This window comes from Benincasa hispida, chromosome 3 (genome assembly GCF_027475165.1).
Source record: "Benincasa hispida cultivar pf3 chromosome 3, pf3_genome.v1.1, whole genome shotgun sequence".
NCBI classification, from domain to species: Eukaryota; Viridiplantae; Streptophyta; class Magnoliopsida; order Cucurbitales; family Cucurbitaceae; genus Benincasa; species Benincasa hispida.
This window is the reverse complement of record NC_143480.1, coordinates 4,007,076-4,024,823: the sequence shown is the minus strand read 5'-3', so window position 1 is coordinate 4,024,823 and position 17,748 is coordinate 4,007,076. Positions and strand designations below refer to the sequence as shown.

Sequence of the window (17,748 nt, the reverse complement as noted above, 5' to 3'; positions counted from 1 at the left end):
CTCGATCGTTTAGTAAATGACAACTTAACGTATAAACTTAGCCACTCGATTGTTTAGCTATGATCAGGTTGATGAACTATCGTATAGTCAAAGTTTCACGATCGTTTTGTCTGTGTCAGCTATCGCTTAGTGAAACACTTTCATTTGATAGCTTATCCGTGAATTCTTTCCGAATGAAGTAAATTCTCATTTTAGAAAAACAATTTTCTTTTTTATCTCACTGTTACCATAAAACCACCAATAACCGTCTACTCAATCGGTTATTAGAGAAAAATAAATTAATTATCATATAATTAATATATTATAAATAAGTACGATAACCAACTTACCATATTATGTTTATAACATATAGTTTTAATATTTCATCTCATAAAACATACAAACCGTAGTTCTTTTTCTAGTTTATGGTACTTAATGTAAATCATATTTACATTAATCCTCCACTTGATGTATCTCATACATCACACCAATTATATAATATATAATTGAATTTCCTCTTGTTAATTTGAACACTTCAAACTAACCTCAAGAACTGATTCTCAACTTGAATCCATGAGCTACCAAAGGGACCTTATGGACCTGTAGCTTGAATCTCCAACGGTACGTGAATAACTAACTAAACTCTTTATTCACGGGATCCACCATCCGTTAACTGTCGGGCACTCCACTAAAGATCGACAGCTGCACTCTCCTCACTACAGATATATTTCTATGTCCATATCAACCAATCAACAGTGCGATAACCTTTCACAGATCGCTTGTAAGTACAGTTAGGCCAATTTACTGTTTTGTCCCTATAGTTATATCTAACTCTTTAAGTACCACTGATTCCTCTAATGAACAATAAGTCATAGTCCTACTATGACTGGGTCCTCTCTTCTAAAGAGAGCATGTAGCCACTATATTTAAGACTCGGAATCAACCCTTAAGGGAGCAATCTATCTACTTACCCCTATTTTGAAGAAGAAGTGAATTTCGTCTTGTGTAACGGAGTTCCCAGCTCCCCAATCAGACAAATCCCTAAAAAGGTAGGCTTGTTGAGTTGGCAATCTGGCCACTCTCACCCATACTAATTAAAGGATCGCCTCATAGGCAAGAGTTCCCAAAACACTCAAGATTAGGGTTATGTCACCTATGGTCGTTTAAGTGAGATGTAAGTCTCAAGTATCAACGGCGTTATATAAAAAGAGTAATCATCTCGTGGTCCGGTCTTATATAAACTCTTTGTATAGGACACCTCCACTCACATGTCTCCACATGAATAGTCAGGATCAAACCATCCGTAGTAGTTCACAATACATGTAAACCTCTACAAAGCGGATCGTATCCGTAGTGTCACCAGGATAAGGTATCACTCTTATATTCTTACACATGAACAATTCAGGATCACATCGTTTGTACTATCTACAAAGCGGGCCGCATCCGATAGTGTTACCAGAATAAGGTACCCAATCTTATTCATATACTATAGATCGTTTTGGCTATTTACTCGAACTTGATCCATCTTTATGTCTCCACATAAAGTTCAAGTATTTATGTAATAACCATGGATCCTAGTTTATTGGATTTAGTCTTTACAAGTGCAATTTACATATTCAACAACTTTATGGAATAAATGTCAATAACATCTTTTTATTGATTGTAGAATATGTTTAAATTTACAAACTGCGAGTTTCAGGACATACAACCTAACAATCTAATGCCTTGATCTTGATGCAATTGATTACAGATCAAATTGATTTTTGGTAAAACTTAAACAACAAGTTATGTGCGATGGGAAGGTTTATACTTTAAGTGAAATAGTATATGCGGTGATAGGGTTGAGAAGAATGTTCGCTAACAATTCCTGAGTGAATATATAAATCATGCGTTCATGCGATGCATATAATATTAGAACTTACACTTTTCAGTGTACATAGTCACATTATCCTATCTCTAGGATGCATGCGATGATTGTGTAATGCAAAAGATGTTCGTTATTTCTCAGGAACCTCTTTTCTTATTTTATGAGTTCTAAATCTCTAATTTTCTCAAACTGAAATTTAAGCTACTTAGAGTAATCTATCCAAGTATTTCATTAGACATACATAAAACAAGTGAAACACATGAGTTAAATATTACTTAGTTCATGTTTCTCAACCCATGAAAGATTTTGGCTGCTCATAATGAATAAGGAGAGTATGGATGAAAATTGAAATGAATATGTATTCATACTAAAGAAGTAAGTCTTTGCAATGCTTAAATAATACAAATACGGTTTAAGATAGAAAATAGAGAAAAAGAATAATCAAGTCGTGGTGCACAATTTCTTGTTTCCCTCGGCTTCCTAAGCGACTGCTTCACTGTAAGTATTGAAAGATGGAGATCCTCTTCTGCTCCCACAGGAAACGAAACTCTCATTAAGGTTTTTGAATAGATGTAAGAGAAAAAAGACTTCTTTAGCAGAATGTGTACTCTTGACTCTTCTCTTCGCACGTCCTCTCTCTCTTTACATGGTGATTTCATTGCTATTTATAGACGAAGAGGATAGCTTTTCTTCTCTTACTTATGATTGTGTTGATAAGGTGCATTAAATTCCTTATCCTGATGTGTAGCCTACTGCGTGTCAGAAGTTCATTGACTCTACAACAAAGCTTTCTTATCAGCCATCAACTTAATCTTTGATTTGACCTCCACCGTGCTGTTGGGATTGGTGTCCTAATTCTTCCAGAGTCTCGTTGTTTTGTAAAGATACACATTGTTTAATGAATAAAATAAGTGTTATTTAATTCTGACATTTATTTATATCCAATAAACAAAGCTCATTGGTTATCTTATGTGAACTTAAGCATGTATATGTGATATACAAGTGGATCATGCCTTAAGTGATAACCTAAATAGGTCTGTAGTATATGGATTAAGGTGGGATACCTGATTCTGGTGACACTACGGATACGACCCACTTTGTAGAGGTTTGCAAGTGTTGTAAACTACTACAGATGGTAGATCCTGACCATTCATATGGAGACGTGCGAGCGGATGTGTCCTATACAAAGAGTTTGTATAAGACCTGGACCACGAGATGACTAGACTTTGTATATAATGCCATTGATACTAGAGATTTTCATCTCACCTAAACGACCATAGATGACACGACCTCAATCCTGAGTGTTTTGGAACTCCTGCCTTTGAGGGTAGTCCTTTGATTAGTATGAGTGAGAGTGGCCAGATTGCCAACTCAACATGCCTACCTTTTTGGGGACTTGTCTGATCTGGGAGCTGGGAACTCAATCCACAAAATGGAATTCACTCCTTTCCGGAAGTAAGGATAAGTAAAGAGATTGCTCCCTTAAGGGCTGATTTCGGGGCTTGAACATAGTGGCAACAGCTTATCTTTAGAAGAGGAGACTCAATCATAATAGGACTATGACTTATATTCATTAGAGGGATCAATGGTACTTAAGGAGACAGATATAACTACAGGGGCATAACGGTTATTGGCCTAGCTGTACTTACGAGCGATCTGTGGAAGGTTGTCGCACTACTGATTGGTTAAGATGGACACATAATATATCGTGGTAAGGAAAGTTCAGCTGCCGGTCTTTAGTGGAGTGCCTGGCCGTTAACGGATGATGGATCTCTTGACTAAAGAGTTTAGTCAGTTATTCACGTACCATTGGAGCTTCAAGCTACAGGTCCATAAGGTCTCCTTGGTAGTTCAATGGATTCAGTTGAGGATTAGTTCTTGGTGTTGATTTGAAATGTTCAAATTGACTAGAGGTATTTTGATTATATATAATATAATCGGTATGATGTATGAGATACATCTAGTGGAAGATTGATGTAAATGAGATTTACATTAAGTACCATGGAATAGAAAATGAATTATGGTTTATATGTTTCATGAGATGAAATATTAAAACTATAGGTTATAAATATAGTATGATAAGTTGGTTATCATTTATATTTATAATAATATTAATTATTTTTTTTAATAACCAATTGAGTTGGTGGTTATTGGATTCATGGTAACCATGAGATAAAAGGAAAATGATTTTCCTAATTTTAGTAAGTTTTCATAAAAAGTTTTTTTAGGTTTCTCTTGGCAAAAAGGATCACGGTAATTGTCAAGTAAATCTAGATTTATTAAACGACAGCTTGGGCGAGCTAAATGATCGTACAATATTTATTAAACGATCGTGTAGTTTTTGCTAGACGATCGCTTGCCCAAAGTAAACGATCGTGTAGTGTTTGTAGGTGACAAACACGAGCTAAACGATCGCATAGCTTTTGCTAGACGATTGTATAGCTTTAGCTAAACGATGGGGCATCAACCTATATGATAGGTCTCCGTCATCTCCCACTTGCCCAGTCGTGTACACGATCGGTGTTTCCTCCTTTGTTTGCCTCATTCCAAGTTCAAACAGAACCCACTCTCTCGATTCTTACACCAAGAATACCAAAGTAGCCTTCTTGGTGGTGTCATACTCAATTTGACACGTCGAAGTGCTGTGGAGGTCGTTCATGCTATTGCTGAGGAGTTCGTGGCCGAGGCGATCATTGAGGATGAGCGCGAAGTGTTTGTGCTGTGTTGCAGTCGTGTAGATCGAGCGTTCGAGGTTGCTGTTGTTCGAGCGGTCGTGCGCAAAGGAGCGTGGAGACACATCTTCAAATGTTCATAGAGTTTTCTCTTTGTTCATTTGAGTTTTCATACTGTAATTTCTATATTAATTGTATAACCGCTTGTTTATGTACGAATGTAATTTGTATTGTTCATTCATGATTGTAATTTGGAATGTTCTTATTTTCGCTGCTCATAGAAATCTCGAGTCTGATTTCCTTCACGTCCAAGTGTCGTGCCATGTCTCATCACCTAGTGTTACCGACTTGCCTTGCTATGCGATCATATGTAAGTGTTGATATTTCTCATTTGATCATATCATCAGTCATTTTGCACTTAAACAAAATGATTTAGCTTTAAAATAGATAGATGAACCGTTGCGTGCATGCCATCAAATGCTGCAATTATTTCTATGAATTTTCTTAGCAATTCGTCGCATTTTCAGAGCTTTTTTTTCTAATTGTTTCAGAGAAGTAGGCAAAATAACTTGTATTTCTACAAATTATCAACTGCAAAAAACAAGATAGTCTGATTGGGATTCGTTGTTGAGTATGGTTTTTTATTTATGTCTTAGTCATGATATCGAAGTCTGTAAAATGGATGACCTATTTCTAATTTGAGGAAGACAAAGGTGAAAATCTCAACCACTTACAAATTTACATCATTATCGTGTTGAAGTTTTCTATGTCGTCATTGATATGCAACTTCAAGAGCTGAATGATCGTTTTACTGAAAAAAAATACTTGATTTTTTCTCTATGTAACATGTCTAATTTTGATTAATTCATTTGTTTCTTCTGATAGAAAAAAGCTTAGTCAACTTGCTCAATTTTACCTAAGAGACTTTTCAGCTATTGAACTATCTATGCTTGAGGATCAACTTCAAAATTACATTATTGATATGCGTTCAAATATTAAGTTTGTTGAGCTAAAAAGTATATGTGATCTTGTAGTAAATATGATCCTGATGAATAAAGACAAGGTCTATCCATTATTTTATAGATTACTCACCTTGGCATTGATTTTACCTATCGCCACAATTACTGTAGAGAGAACATTTTCTGCTATGCATATTGTGAAGACTCGATTGCGTAATCGAATAGGAGATCAATGGATGAATGATTGTCTTATAGCCTATATTGAAAAAGATTTATTTGATAAGTTAGATACTGAAGTTATCATGGATCGATTTCAAAACATGAAAACTCGTAGAGGGCAATTGTAATGTACTAAATTAGTTAATTTATGAAGTTATGAATACATTTTTACATTCATTTATAGATATTTTTTTTGCATATAGCGCCCCCTATATAAAATTTCTGGCTTCGCCGCTGATGCTAATCGCATTTGAGGTCAGCCTTTGGTTTATGGGGTCGACAAATGGCCAACCTTTTCATCTTGGAGCCAAGTTGATTCCTTCATGGGGTTTTGCTTCTTAATTGTCCTCCCCCCCCCCCCCCCCCCCCCCCCCCAATTTTTCTTTTTTTCTTTTTTTAATTTTTTTTAATATATTCTAGTGTGTATATATACACATTATTTTGCATGGCTAAAGGCATACACCACAGTATTGCTCCTAAATGGCTAAAAGCCACCAAAAAGTCTCTTGGCTCAACCTCTTAACTTGGGTTGTTTTCTTAGCTCGACTTGCTTTCTTAGCTCAAACTCTTGGCTTTAAGTGGGTCCAGCTAGCTAAGGTCATTTTCTTTAATTTGGGCCTAAATGAAATACATTGCTCAAAATGGGCTCTCAATTACTTATGCCATAATCTTGGCTTTAATTTAATTAATTAGGTTTAATTTCACCCCCTACAACTATTAAATTTTTTATGACCTAAGTAAATGCAAAACAAGGAAAACAAACAACCATTTTTTATTTTTCAACAAATTAAATAAGTGTCAAAATTTTAGTAGTGGTCAATCGAAATACTTTTACCAAATTGTTGTTAAGTTTTTTTTCATCAAATTTTAACTATGCAAAAACTTGGAGAATTTGTACAGATGTAGGAGCCGACTCGAAATTTGGCCTTTTACTAACGTCATCCATATATGGAAGTACCCATTTGACCTCAAAATATGTGTGAGGGTCTGTTTCTAGCTCATCACTTCTGTTCCCGCTCCTTGTTTCCCGATTCCACTTCTCTATCCTTTGTCTTGATCCTCATAAGATATAACTGCAATTTTTTCTTCAATTTTTCTTTTCATTTGTTCAAATTCTTCCTCTCATTTTCTCGCTCTCACTCCTCTCTCATTTGTCTTGTTCTTCATCAAACGCACTTGCAACTTTTATCTTTAGGAAAAAACTGCAAAACAAAGAATAAAAAGAGAAAAACAAAAAAGGGCGATATAAATATAAATCACCGAAGAAGAAAAAAGGAAAATCACCTAGAGGGAGACATAAATAAAAGAAAAAAAGAAGGAAAAAAAAAAGAAATAAAGTATTGCAAAAGATAAGAGGAAGGAGGAAGAAGAGGAAGGGTTAAAGTGGTAAATTCACAGCGTGATGACATCAACAAAAGGCCAAATTTTGTTTGTTTAGAAGTGAAGCCAAATTTCGAATGGGCCCTTGAATAGGGGCTATCCGTACAAATTCCCTAAAAAACTTGCTTACACATTTGCTACTACTAAAATTTTTTATAGTTATTATTTTTTAAGGCTAAATTACAAAACATATTCCTAAACTTTATACGTTGTGTCAAAAATATTCTTAAATTTTCAAAATTTTCAAAAATATTCTTAAACTTTCAAAAGAGTAAAAAAAAAAAAAAAAAAAGCCCTTGTCATTAGTTTTAAATGAAAATTGTTAAAGTTGTGTTTTAAAAATACCTCTAAACTTTTAAAAGTTTCAAAAATTGAAATACCCTTAACTCGAGAAAAATTTTAAAAATATCTTCACCGTTATTATATAAACAGAACTTGTTAATACCTTATTGCAAAAATAATCTTATAATTAAAAAAATTAAAAAAGCTCTTACAGTTAATGTAGTGATCAAATTGTATGAAGTTTTCTTAAGTTCGAAAAGAACCAATTTTCTCTTTCTTCTTATTATAGTTCATATGCCTTAATTGAAGTGTGTAGTTGTATTTATTTTAGATAATTAATATCAGACAATTAACAAAAGGGGGAGTAAGAGGATATCGAAGAAAGGAGGGGAGAAAAAAGATGAAAATTAGAGAAGTAAGATGGTATTAAGGATTTCTATTCATACAAAAGTAAGGGTATTTTTAACTTTTTTAAAGTTTAATGGTATTTATGAAAATTTTGTAAGTTTAGGGATATTTTTGAAAAAATACTAACGGTTCCCATCCAAAACTAAAGATAAGGGTAATTTTGAACTCGCATTGAAGGTTTAAGGGTATTTTTGAAACTTTTAAAAGTTCAATGGTATTTTTTAAACTTTTAAAAGTTCAAGAATATTTTTGATATAAAGTACAAAGTTTAAGGGTATTTTGTATAATTTAACATTTTTTAATAAAAGAAAAAAAATGTGGGTTGATTTATAAAAAAATGCCTTTCAACTTAACACTTTGTGTCAAAAATGACCCTGAAGTTTCAAAAGTTTCAAAAATACCCCTTAAACTTTAAAAAAAAGTTCAAAAAGTACCATTGCCGTTAGTTTTGGAGGGAAACCGTTAAAGTTTTGTTTAAAAAATATCCCTAAACTTTCAAAATGTTTCAAAAATACCCTTAATAAAAGTTCAAAAATACCTCAACCGTTAGTATCGGAACAAAAATTATTAATTCCTCGTGACAAAAATGACTTTAAAAAAAAAAAAAAAATTAAAAAATGTTCTTACCGATAAATTTGTTTGAAGTTTTCTTAAATTCGAAAAGAACCCATTTTAAAATAAATTATATAGATATATATTTTTTTTCATATAGATACTCTCATATTTCTCTTAATTTTTCAATTCTTAGCTTACACCAACTTTCTCAACAACAAAAATAAAAACCAAAATTTTAAATTAAAACATAAAATACCAAAAAATTTCAAAATCAAAATCTTCTCTTAAAACATACTAAAATGATAAATAATCAAATAAAAAAAGTATCAACCTAAATCATGTTGGTTCTTAGGAATTTAATTTTTGTTTTAGTTCTTAGATAGGTTATCAAACAAAAGAAGTCGTCGGGACATTCCGGATACAATTCAGGCTTCAATGGAGCAATTGATAATATAAGACAAAACGGCAAAATCGAGCAAGGGGAGACACGACATTGTGCAAGTGTTACGACACTTGTCTCCCACGCCACTAGGCAAGCGTTGCAATGTTGCCTTGCGGCGCCGCAACGCTCTCCATTTGATATACACGCATGAAGAAACACTCCTTACAATTTACTCTCCAAGGCGCTTTGTGAGGGGGCCTTCAGTGTCGCAACATTTTGGTATGTTTTGGTTGTTGAGAAAATTGGTGTAAGCTAAGAATTGGAAAATTAAGAGAAATATGAAAGTACTTATATGTACGATAATAGTCAAATACTTTTTTTATTTGACTATTTATCGTTTTGGTATGTTTCAAGAAGAGATTTTGATATTGGAATTTTTTGAAATTTTGCAGTATTTTATGTTTTAACTTTAACATTTTGGTTGTTTAGAAAATTGGTGTAAGCTAAGAATTGAAAAATTAAGAGAAATATGAGAGTACATATATGAAAAAAATGAGGATATCTATATAATTTGTTTTAAAATTGGTTCTTTTCGAACTTAAGAAAACTTCAAACAAATTGATTAGTAGGAGCAATTTTTAATTTTTTTAATTTTTTATTTTTAAAGTCATTTTTGTCATGGGGAATTAACAATTTTTGTTCAAATACTAACTGTGGAGTTATTTTGAATTTTTATTAAGTTAAGGATAATTTTTCAAACGTTTTGAAAGTTCATGGCTATTTTTGAAACAAAACTTTAATAATTTCTATCCAAAACTAACAACAAGAGTATTTTTTAAACTTTTTTTTGAAAGTTTAAGGGTATTCTTGAAACTTTTGAAACTTTGGGAATATTTTTTATACAAAGTATAGATTTCGGGACATTTTTTATAATTTTACCGAGCAAGATGCAGTTTTTTTTTTAAAAAAAAGAAAAGAAAAGAAAAAGAAAAATAATTTTAGCCTCTTTTAATGATAGATTCCATTTTTTGTTTTTGTAATTTATTATCGTTTTCTTTCAATTTTTCAAATTGTATTTTCATCTTTCTCAAGATTACACTTTAATTCTTAATCAAATTCGAAATTTGAATTCTACTTCTTTTAACTTTCAAAATAAGTGGATAATAAAATATAGAAAATTATAAGAGAATGGTGTTTGTAAGATTGATTCTTATATGTTAAAAGGTAAATGGTTATCGAATGGAGATTAGAGATGTCCAATATTTTACGGGGACGGGACCCGTCCCCGAATGGGGCGGAGATTCTCTGATTAGGTAGGGAATGGAGGAAGGAATAGAGAAAAAATTCTTAAACGGAGTTAGGGAATGCCGCCCTCGCCCCAATTAGCTTATACCTATTTATTTCATATAGTTATATAATGTTATGTTATTATTATTATTATATAAATATTATATTTAAATTTAAATTTTGATTTTTTATTGGGAAAGATAATGAGTAGGTTCAAATTGAATATTTAAATTTAGATTATATATGTGAATAATTTGATTTATATTTATTTATATCTACTAAAAATTAATTAGTATTTTTAAGCTAAGATTTGAGTAATTTATCTTTAAATTTAAATTGTCAAACTTAACTCTAATAAACAATTTAATGATAAAGTTAATTATTTAATTAAAATTTGTTCACAGTGATTTAAGTTAATTGATTTTTTTAAAAAAATAAAAATAAAAATAAAAAATAACAGGGAAAAATTTCCTATAGGAAATCCGATCCCCGTACGAAATTTTACGGGGATGGAGAATGAAATAGGGAGCGGAGATGGAGATGGGAATGACATCTCAACTTGTCCCATCTCGTGGACATCTACCATAAAAGAAAATATATTATTTTTAAAAATAAAAATGTTAAAACAAAAATAAGTGTTTTTTTTTCCTTCAAATTTCAATTTTTGTAATGGAAAAAAATGGGAGAGGTACTGTGGTGTGAGTGCATTCAGCGTTTTCCCCCCTAAAAGGAGCTTTGTAGTTGTAGTTGAGGTTTGTGCGCTTCAAACAAATTGAATTGGGAGATGAAAATTGGAATCCCCTTTGAAGCATCCCACAATTTAACTCGCTTCTAAATTTCCTTGCAAGCAAACCCAGTTGATTAATTTCAACTCTCAAGGACGTAGATCGCCATAGCCACAGGCTTCGATTTTGATTCTGTAAAGAAAAACCCACATGAAGATGTCTTCGTCTTCTCCGTTTTTCGGACCCCCAGAAATGGTTGTCAAGAATCGCTTTCTGGGTTTCCTTATTTGGCAGTCTATTCCTTCAACCATCGTCTTTTTCCTCTTCAAAATCTTCGTTTCAGCTGTTTCTTCTGTTTCTTTTACCAATTCCTCAAGTGGGACTACAAACCCATCTCCCCCTTTTGCTTCATTGCTCACTGGGTTCCTTACTTTTCTTACATTTCATCTCTCTCAGCTTCTCTTCTCTGCTTCCCTTTCTCTTCTTGCTTCCCCCCAGCTTGAGCGACCTGCCGCGCCGCTTGAGCTCGCTTTTGGGCTTGTTCGGTTTCTTGTAGTCTCAGGCGGTGATAATGTTTCATCGGCATCGGCTTCGGCTTCGGCGGATTTTCGCCGTCGGGCTATGGTTTCGTTCTCTTTGGTTCTGTTTGTAGTGGCAACTGCAGTTTCGGGTTCCTTGGCGGCAGTTTCCATATGTTGGGGGAAATCAGATGGTCTTAGAAGTGCGTGGCATACGGGTCTCTTGATGGGTCTGATTTATGGCGTTTTCTATGTTTACAAGAAAAGATGGGTTCTAACGTTCCCAATCATACAGGTTAGTTTTCGGTCCTCCGTTCGTAGTTTTATTGTTTATCTTCTGTCTGGTTGTTAGAAGAGTGGAACTTGGGATGTTATAATGAGTAATTATAATTTACTCGGCTGGTTTTGAGTATGAAGAAATAGCTAGTTGTGTGAACCCTTCAGAATGGAGTTGTTGTGGGATTTTTTGAATTGGTAATTGCCTAATCGGTGTTCTGATCGTCTTACATCTGATATATTAGGGCTTGAGTGCAAAGAGAAGACACTGAATTAGTATATACTTTATTTCCAAAATTTACAGGGGCCTTAGTTTCTACTGGGACTCATTGTTGAATATCACGGCAATGCTGCATTACATACATTTTGATTTTTTAAGTCTGTGTTAGCTGTTAGTTGTTTATATGTTTGTACTTTCTATTGGGAGTTTGGAGTACTTGAGAGGGAACTACCGGCTTAGTTTGTCTGTTGGTATTTATTGATTTCAACTTAGAAGATGTGAGATTAGTTTGATACTTTCTTATTGAAAACAGATTATACTTGTCAGATGTTCTGTCCAGAAGAAAATGTCTTTGGATCTTAGTAGTTATGACAACAGCTTTGAGAACTATGTTGAATATGGAGTATTTCTTAGGATGCATAAGAAAATAACTTGGGAGATTTTGAATGCTGTACGCCTTACTGCTTCTTTGGGTACATTTAGGATTAAATTTGGGAGGATACTTTCTGTTACGTAATGCTTGTTATTAATAAAATACATTCTTCAATTTCCAATCAGTGATTTTGTTATAGTGGTTGAATTTCTGCTTTAGTTAGAGACTGATGCTAGATATCTGTTGTTGATTGTTTATACACAATTTTTTGCCTATTTGTTCATTTTGAAGACTTCTCTATACAATCATTAACTCACCATTAGAATATGAAATCCAGTGTTGTTTTCTTTTGATATGCCGTAGTTCAGTTGCTTCTGTAGATAGGCTTATTACCAGAAAACAAATGAAAGAAGCCGCTATCGTTCGGTTCGAATAAGTCAAGTCCCTTCGGTCGGTTCGAACTTTAAGCTTAGCTACCATATTTACTTCACAACTTATCTTTATTTGTGCTCTTGCATGTTTCATGGTCAAAATTTTAAGTTTCTGGTTTACTGATTGCAAATACTTTTATCAACAGCGTCCCCCCTTTTTCAGCTTCAAGATGGGTTTTCCATCAGCTACCACGTTGGCTTCCAAACTTTCTGCTGCAACTTTCCTATTTTCAGCGGTACTAATAATCCTTCTGCCGGATCAACTTAAGAGAAATGTTACAGTCAGGAAATTCATTGCTAACCAGGCCATTCTATTCATTGGAAGCTTTGCAGTATTTCTTTCTTGGGAATTGACTCACCACTTACATCGGGTTAGTACATTGTGCTTTAGGTTTGATAACCAATATCAACTATGTTTGTCACATCATAATCTCATGCCTTATTTTGCTGAGATTTTTATGTTCTGCAATGTCTTGGAGAATAACTTTCATTACAACCAGAGTGACATAAGAAATTGATTGCCAAATTATGATCTGTATGTTGATTATCTCTATAGTGCCAATCCAATCCAAGTCCGTAGTTTTTTGAATTCTTTTCTCTTATTTTAATATAATTTTTTATTATTATTATTTATCACAGCTATAGAAGAATTTCAATATTGGACTCAACTCAAAGGTTCAGACTGTATGTACGACTTTGATTACGTAGAAAAAGGAAAATGGATTCGTTCCTACGAATAGAATAGAATTGTTCCATTATTACTAAAAGAATAGAGGTCTTCAAATCGTTCATTTGAAAAAATTGTTCCATTAACCATGTGTACTCTTAACTAAGTGGGTCCACTGGTTATATATCTTTCCTCAAAATTATGTCGGTGCTCCAACAATCCTTACCTATAGATCACCACTTTAATGTCCCTTGGCTTTTCATGCTCTCTCTTTTCACATTAATGTCATTAAGTGAGCCATGTCGGTAGTCCCTATTAGGTTTTTGAAGTGGAATTGATGGCTTTGTGAAAAGTTCATATTATTATTCTAATCTACCAAGTTATTTATTATCTATGTTGTTCTCTTTCCTTCTTCATGATTCATCTCACACAGTGGGAACTGTTCAATGATGCCCCCACTTCATGTAACCTCAATGGCAATTCAAACATTCCCTGATGACATATTGAGACTTTAAATTAAACTAACTTGAACTACCCCATTATGACTGTGATTTACACATCGAGAACATTTTGTTGAGTACTTTGTGGCTTGCAGCAGATATTCTGATTTTTTGTGACTTTTGAGTTTGATGAATATACCCCCTCTTGGAGACAATCTGATAGACTTAATTTTTAGGCAATTATTGCTGAACTCGATACTGGTTTGAACAAGAATTTTTAGAGCTTTACCAGGCTATATGGTTATGGAAGCACTATTCTAAAAGACCATTTAATTGAAACTCTGTGACCTGACTTTTGCCATCTTGTTATAAATTCTACAAAGGGACTTCCTCGCAGAAAAGGAAGCATTCCACATAAATTTAAGAAAACACCCCTGTTATCTGGGCCATTTTAGTATGTCCCTAAACTTTAGCCCTAAATTTGAAGTGCTTGTTGATTTGTAAAATTAGAAAACACACATTATTTACATCATTCATGTAAATTAGCTTGATAGTTGAGGTATAAAAATTCATAATATAAATGATATTGTAAATGATGCTACTGATATTTTTTCAGTTGTAATTGAATGGTCATAATGATTTTTAATAAACTATGCAGCTAAAATTGATTTGTAAATGATGTCTATTATGCCTTCCAAATTTTACTCATTGTCACATCAATTTCCAGCTTTCATTTAAAGGAAAAAATCTGAGGGTGTGTTTTGAAACAATTGTAAAGTTTAAGGGTTTAAAAGTTTTCAAAGTCTAGGGACATAATTCAAACTTTTTTCGAAGTCACAGGGGTGTTCTGTATAATTTAACTTAAATTTAAATATCCCGTCCATATTATTAGGGAAGAAAATGGGAAGCTTTTATGCTTTAGATGGACTAGATTCTTATAAAGAGTTTTCACAAAGAGATAGATCCTCCACTCCAGTTTTAGTCACTATCTTAAAGCAACAATTTATTCGTAAGTTAGTTTTCCGATAAAAATGTTGCTGCCCTCCATGGATTTAATCTCTTTTGTTCTGCCATTAAGTCTGGTTATTTACTAGTTTGTAACATCATTTTTTGTCAAGCCTGCTTTTTGATTATTTACTGTGTGATTGATTTTGTAATTTTAGGTCCTACATACCAAGAGGTTTGCTTTTGCACCTCCAAAGGGATCTGCAGCTGCAGAAACAAATCCTAGTGAGTACCTCTTTGCAGCTTTGGAGGACAGCAACTCAGGGTCTCTTTTGCAATATCTTGCATTTCTCGATCTCTGCATGGTTTGTGAGACTAATGTCGATATATGGAGGAGAGCTGCATTTTTTGAAGAAACAGGTGAGACGTACAAGCGAGTTATATCCATATCCTTGAGGCCTCTGGAGCAATTTGCCCTGAACTTAGGTGAAGGTTTGGAAGGTGCTGTAGACATAACTTCCCAACTATCCAAACAGCTATTACCGCCAAAGGACTCTCACTTGGACATAAAACAATTGGAAACTCTTAAAAACTTTCAGGTTGGGGATCAATTTTAATTGGACTATAACTATTTTTCTCGATTTCTTCTTTTAGCTCGTCTAGTTTTATTTTTATGTCTTTTTCTTTTCCTTTGTTCTTGTTCATCTCTATGGGAGTTTTGCAGTGGATTTTACTTATCAATCCTAGAATCTTTGCATATAGTTTTTTCTGGATTGGAATCAATGTCAACTCTGTTCTTATCATGCATTAACCTAGATTTTAAAATCTTCCGAAGAAAAGAATGTGAAAGGTATAACTGTTTGAAAACCTTCATTGTCATGGAAAATCCTTCTCCATCCATCACATGAGCATGTCTGGCTAGTATTATACTACACATTTTATGATACATGGTACCTGGTACACATTTTGTGAAAACCTTCACTGTCATGGCAAATTCTTCTGTTAAAACTTTTGCGAACGGAAGATCAATGGCCCGGTACCCTTATTCTTCCTTCTCGGGACGGATTGGAAAGCAAAGGGAAGCATATTAAGATTGACAAACTCATCTAATTGCATTCACTTTTTCAAATTGTTATGCTTGCCCAATGTAGAAGATAGCAGCCCATTACATTATCCTTTTATTTTATTACATGGAGGCGTAAGGTCCTCTATTTTTAGAGCTTTAATGTCGTTGAACTTTGTAAATGAATGAGAACATCTGTGTGGTTATTGGATATAATGACTGTGCTTGCTAAACTTTGCAGTTATATGCATGGTGTGCCCGGACGGTTTCTACGTTGACTGCACGCTCACATGTGGAAGATCGATTTGGGGTTGCGCAGCTCTCTGGTAGTAATGCTACTGTTATGTCCACACTGTTGTCTTGCCTGCTTGCTGTTGAAGTACTGATGGGGAAGAAGATTAATATACAATCTTCACACGAACTATTCGGCCCGGCTGGTATTAAGTGGGCAACATCGAGTATTAGAAGAGTAGATACTTCAGTTGGTAAAAAGAAAAGTGGTCCACTGCACTCGAAGGCATATGCAACCGCAGATGTATTGAGGGCCTCGATCTATCTCATTGTTTCTGCATTTCATAACGAGATGCTGAACAGTGCTAAGTCTGGTGTTCTTGAGAAAGATTGGATCACTGATGAAAAGCCCCCTTTTGGTACCCGTGAGTTGCTTTTGCAGAAACTGCATATTTTCTTGGATTTTCAAGCTTAGATATAATGGCGAGTTTATTTTCCCGGGTCGGTGTGCGACCCGTTCAGCGAATTATACCGACTTGTTAGGCAGTTTTGTTGTCTTTGTTTTTTTAAAGAGTTACAGTTGAAATATGAAGAGATTGCTAGACTGATGAAGTTCTAAGTTTGTAAGTTTGTAATACATTGCCCTTTATAAACAGAAATCGATTAGTTGAATGTGCCTTTTTGACAATACTTGGAATTTCATACCTTTTTTAGCTTTCTTTTTCCACACAATTTCATTTTTAGTGGAGAAATTGTTGATAATTTATTTTTATTTTATTTTTTCAATTTGAGTGGGTATTGAACTTCAGAACTCAAAGTTGATAGAGCAAATTTATGTCAGTTGAATTCTGTTCACGTTAGTATTTTTTATATTTTTCTCCTATTTTAAAAATTTACTCTAGAATGCAAAATATAACTTTATTTTTACAATGATGTTGATCTTTTATTTTAGTTGTGGCTAATAGAAATTTAAAAATTTTAACTTAGGAGAAACCTAGTATGAAAAAAAATTATCATTTCTTAAATATTAAAATAAAATAAGAATAAAAATTTATCAGTAAGTAAGAATACAATTTTAAAAACCAAAGACTAAATAAAGTTGATTTTCTTGTAAAAAACATCTTTGCCTCTTTATTTAATTTTTTTAATAAATTATCGTTGACCATATTTAATTTAGAAAGTTATGTAGATATAATACCTATGGCCTACAAGTTGAATGAGATTGTTTTTTTTTTTTCCTTCTTTTATTTTCTTTGTATATTTAAAAATACTATAATACAACAGGTAAATAATCTAATCCAATTATAATACAATTGAAATCAAGTCAAAACTGTAAAAAAAAAAAAAAATGAAATTTGAAAACAACATTAGAGTCTACAATCAAATAAAAAAAATTATATAAATTCTTATAATTTGAGATATAATCTGACTTTTTATTTATTAAATAAATCAGATTAAAAAAAGTATATTGATATTTTAGAAAGAAATCTTCCAACTATATATATATATATAAGAATAAAAGAAAAAATAATCACAAAAATAATATAACAAAATAAGAAAATACATATGCAAAATTTAACCATCTATGACAAATTTGTAAATATTTACTCAAACGAATACATTTTAACAGTTTTCATTTAGGTGTCAAACCAACCACAATGGAAATGAGTGTATTAATAAACACGAGGTCCGTTGAATCTTCTATCCCAATTGTACCAAAAAAAATAATTCTTCCTTAATATCATGAATCAACAAAAGGGTATAATTAAACAAATTAAAAGTTATCGAGTGTGATTGTAATAAACTTTATAGTTGTTCAGGTTTGTACAATTTTACCTATTTTATTTTATTAGTTTTTTTTTCTTTTAG

General features: G+C 33.0%; 1 protein-coding gene across 1 annotated transcript; it reads left to right on the top strand.

Annotated features, from left to right (window-relative positions):
* The first annotated feature begins 10,642 nt into the window (after positions 1 to 10,642).
* Positions 10,643 to 16,567, top strand: LOC120074035 (nucleoporin protein Ndc1-Nup protein). Its single transcript, XM_039027014.2, has 4 exons — positions 10,643 to 11,528; positions 12,680 to 12,904; positions 14,804 to 15,184; positions 15,890 to 16,567. The coding sequence occupies exons 1-4, from the start codon at positions 10,926 to 10,928 to the stop codon at positions 16,352 to 16,354; spliced, it is 1,674 nt and encodes a 557-aa protein (XP_038882942.1). The 5' UTR covers positions 10,643 to 10,925; the 3' UTR covers positions 16,355 to 16,567.
* Positions 16,568 to 17,748: the final 1,181 nt, after the last annotated feature.

Coding starts and splice junctions, on each gene's coding strand:
- LOC120074035 (XM_039027014.2), top strand. CDS start 10,926: ATGAAGATGTCTTCGTCTTCTCCGTTTTTCGGACCCCCAGAAATGGTT. Junction 11,529..12,679: donor TAACGTTCCCAATCATACAG/GTTAGTTTTCGG, acceptor TTTTATCAACAG/CGTCCCCCCTTTTTCAGCTT. Junction 12,905..14,803: donor TGACTCACCACTTACATCGG/GTTAGTACATTG, acceptor TTGTAATTTTAG/GTCCTACATACCAAGAGGTT.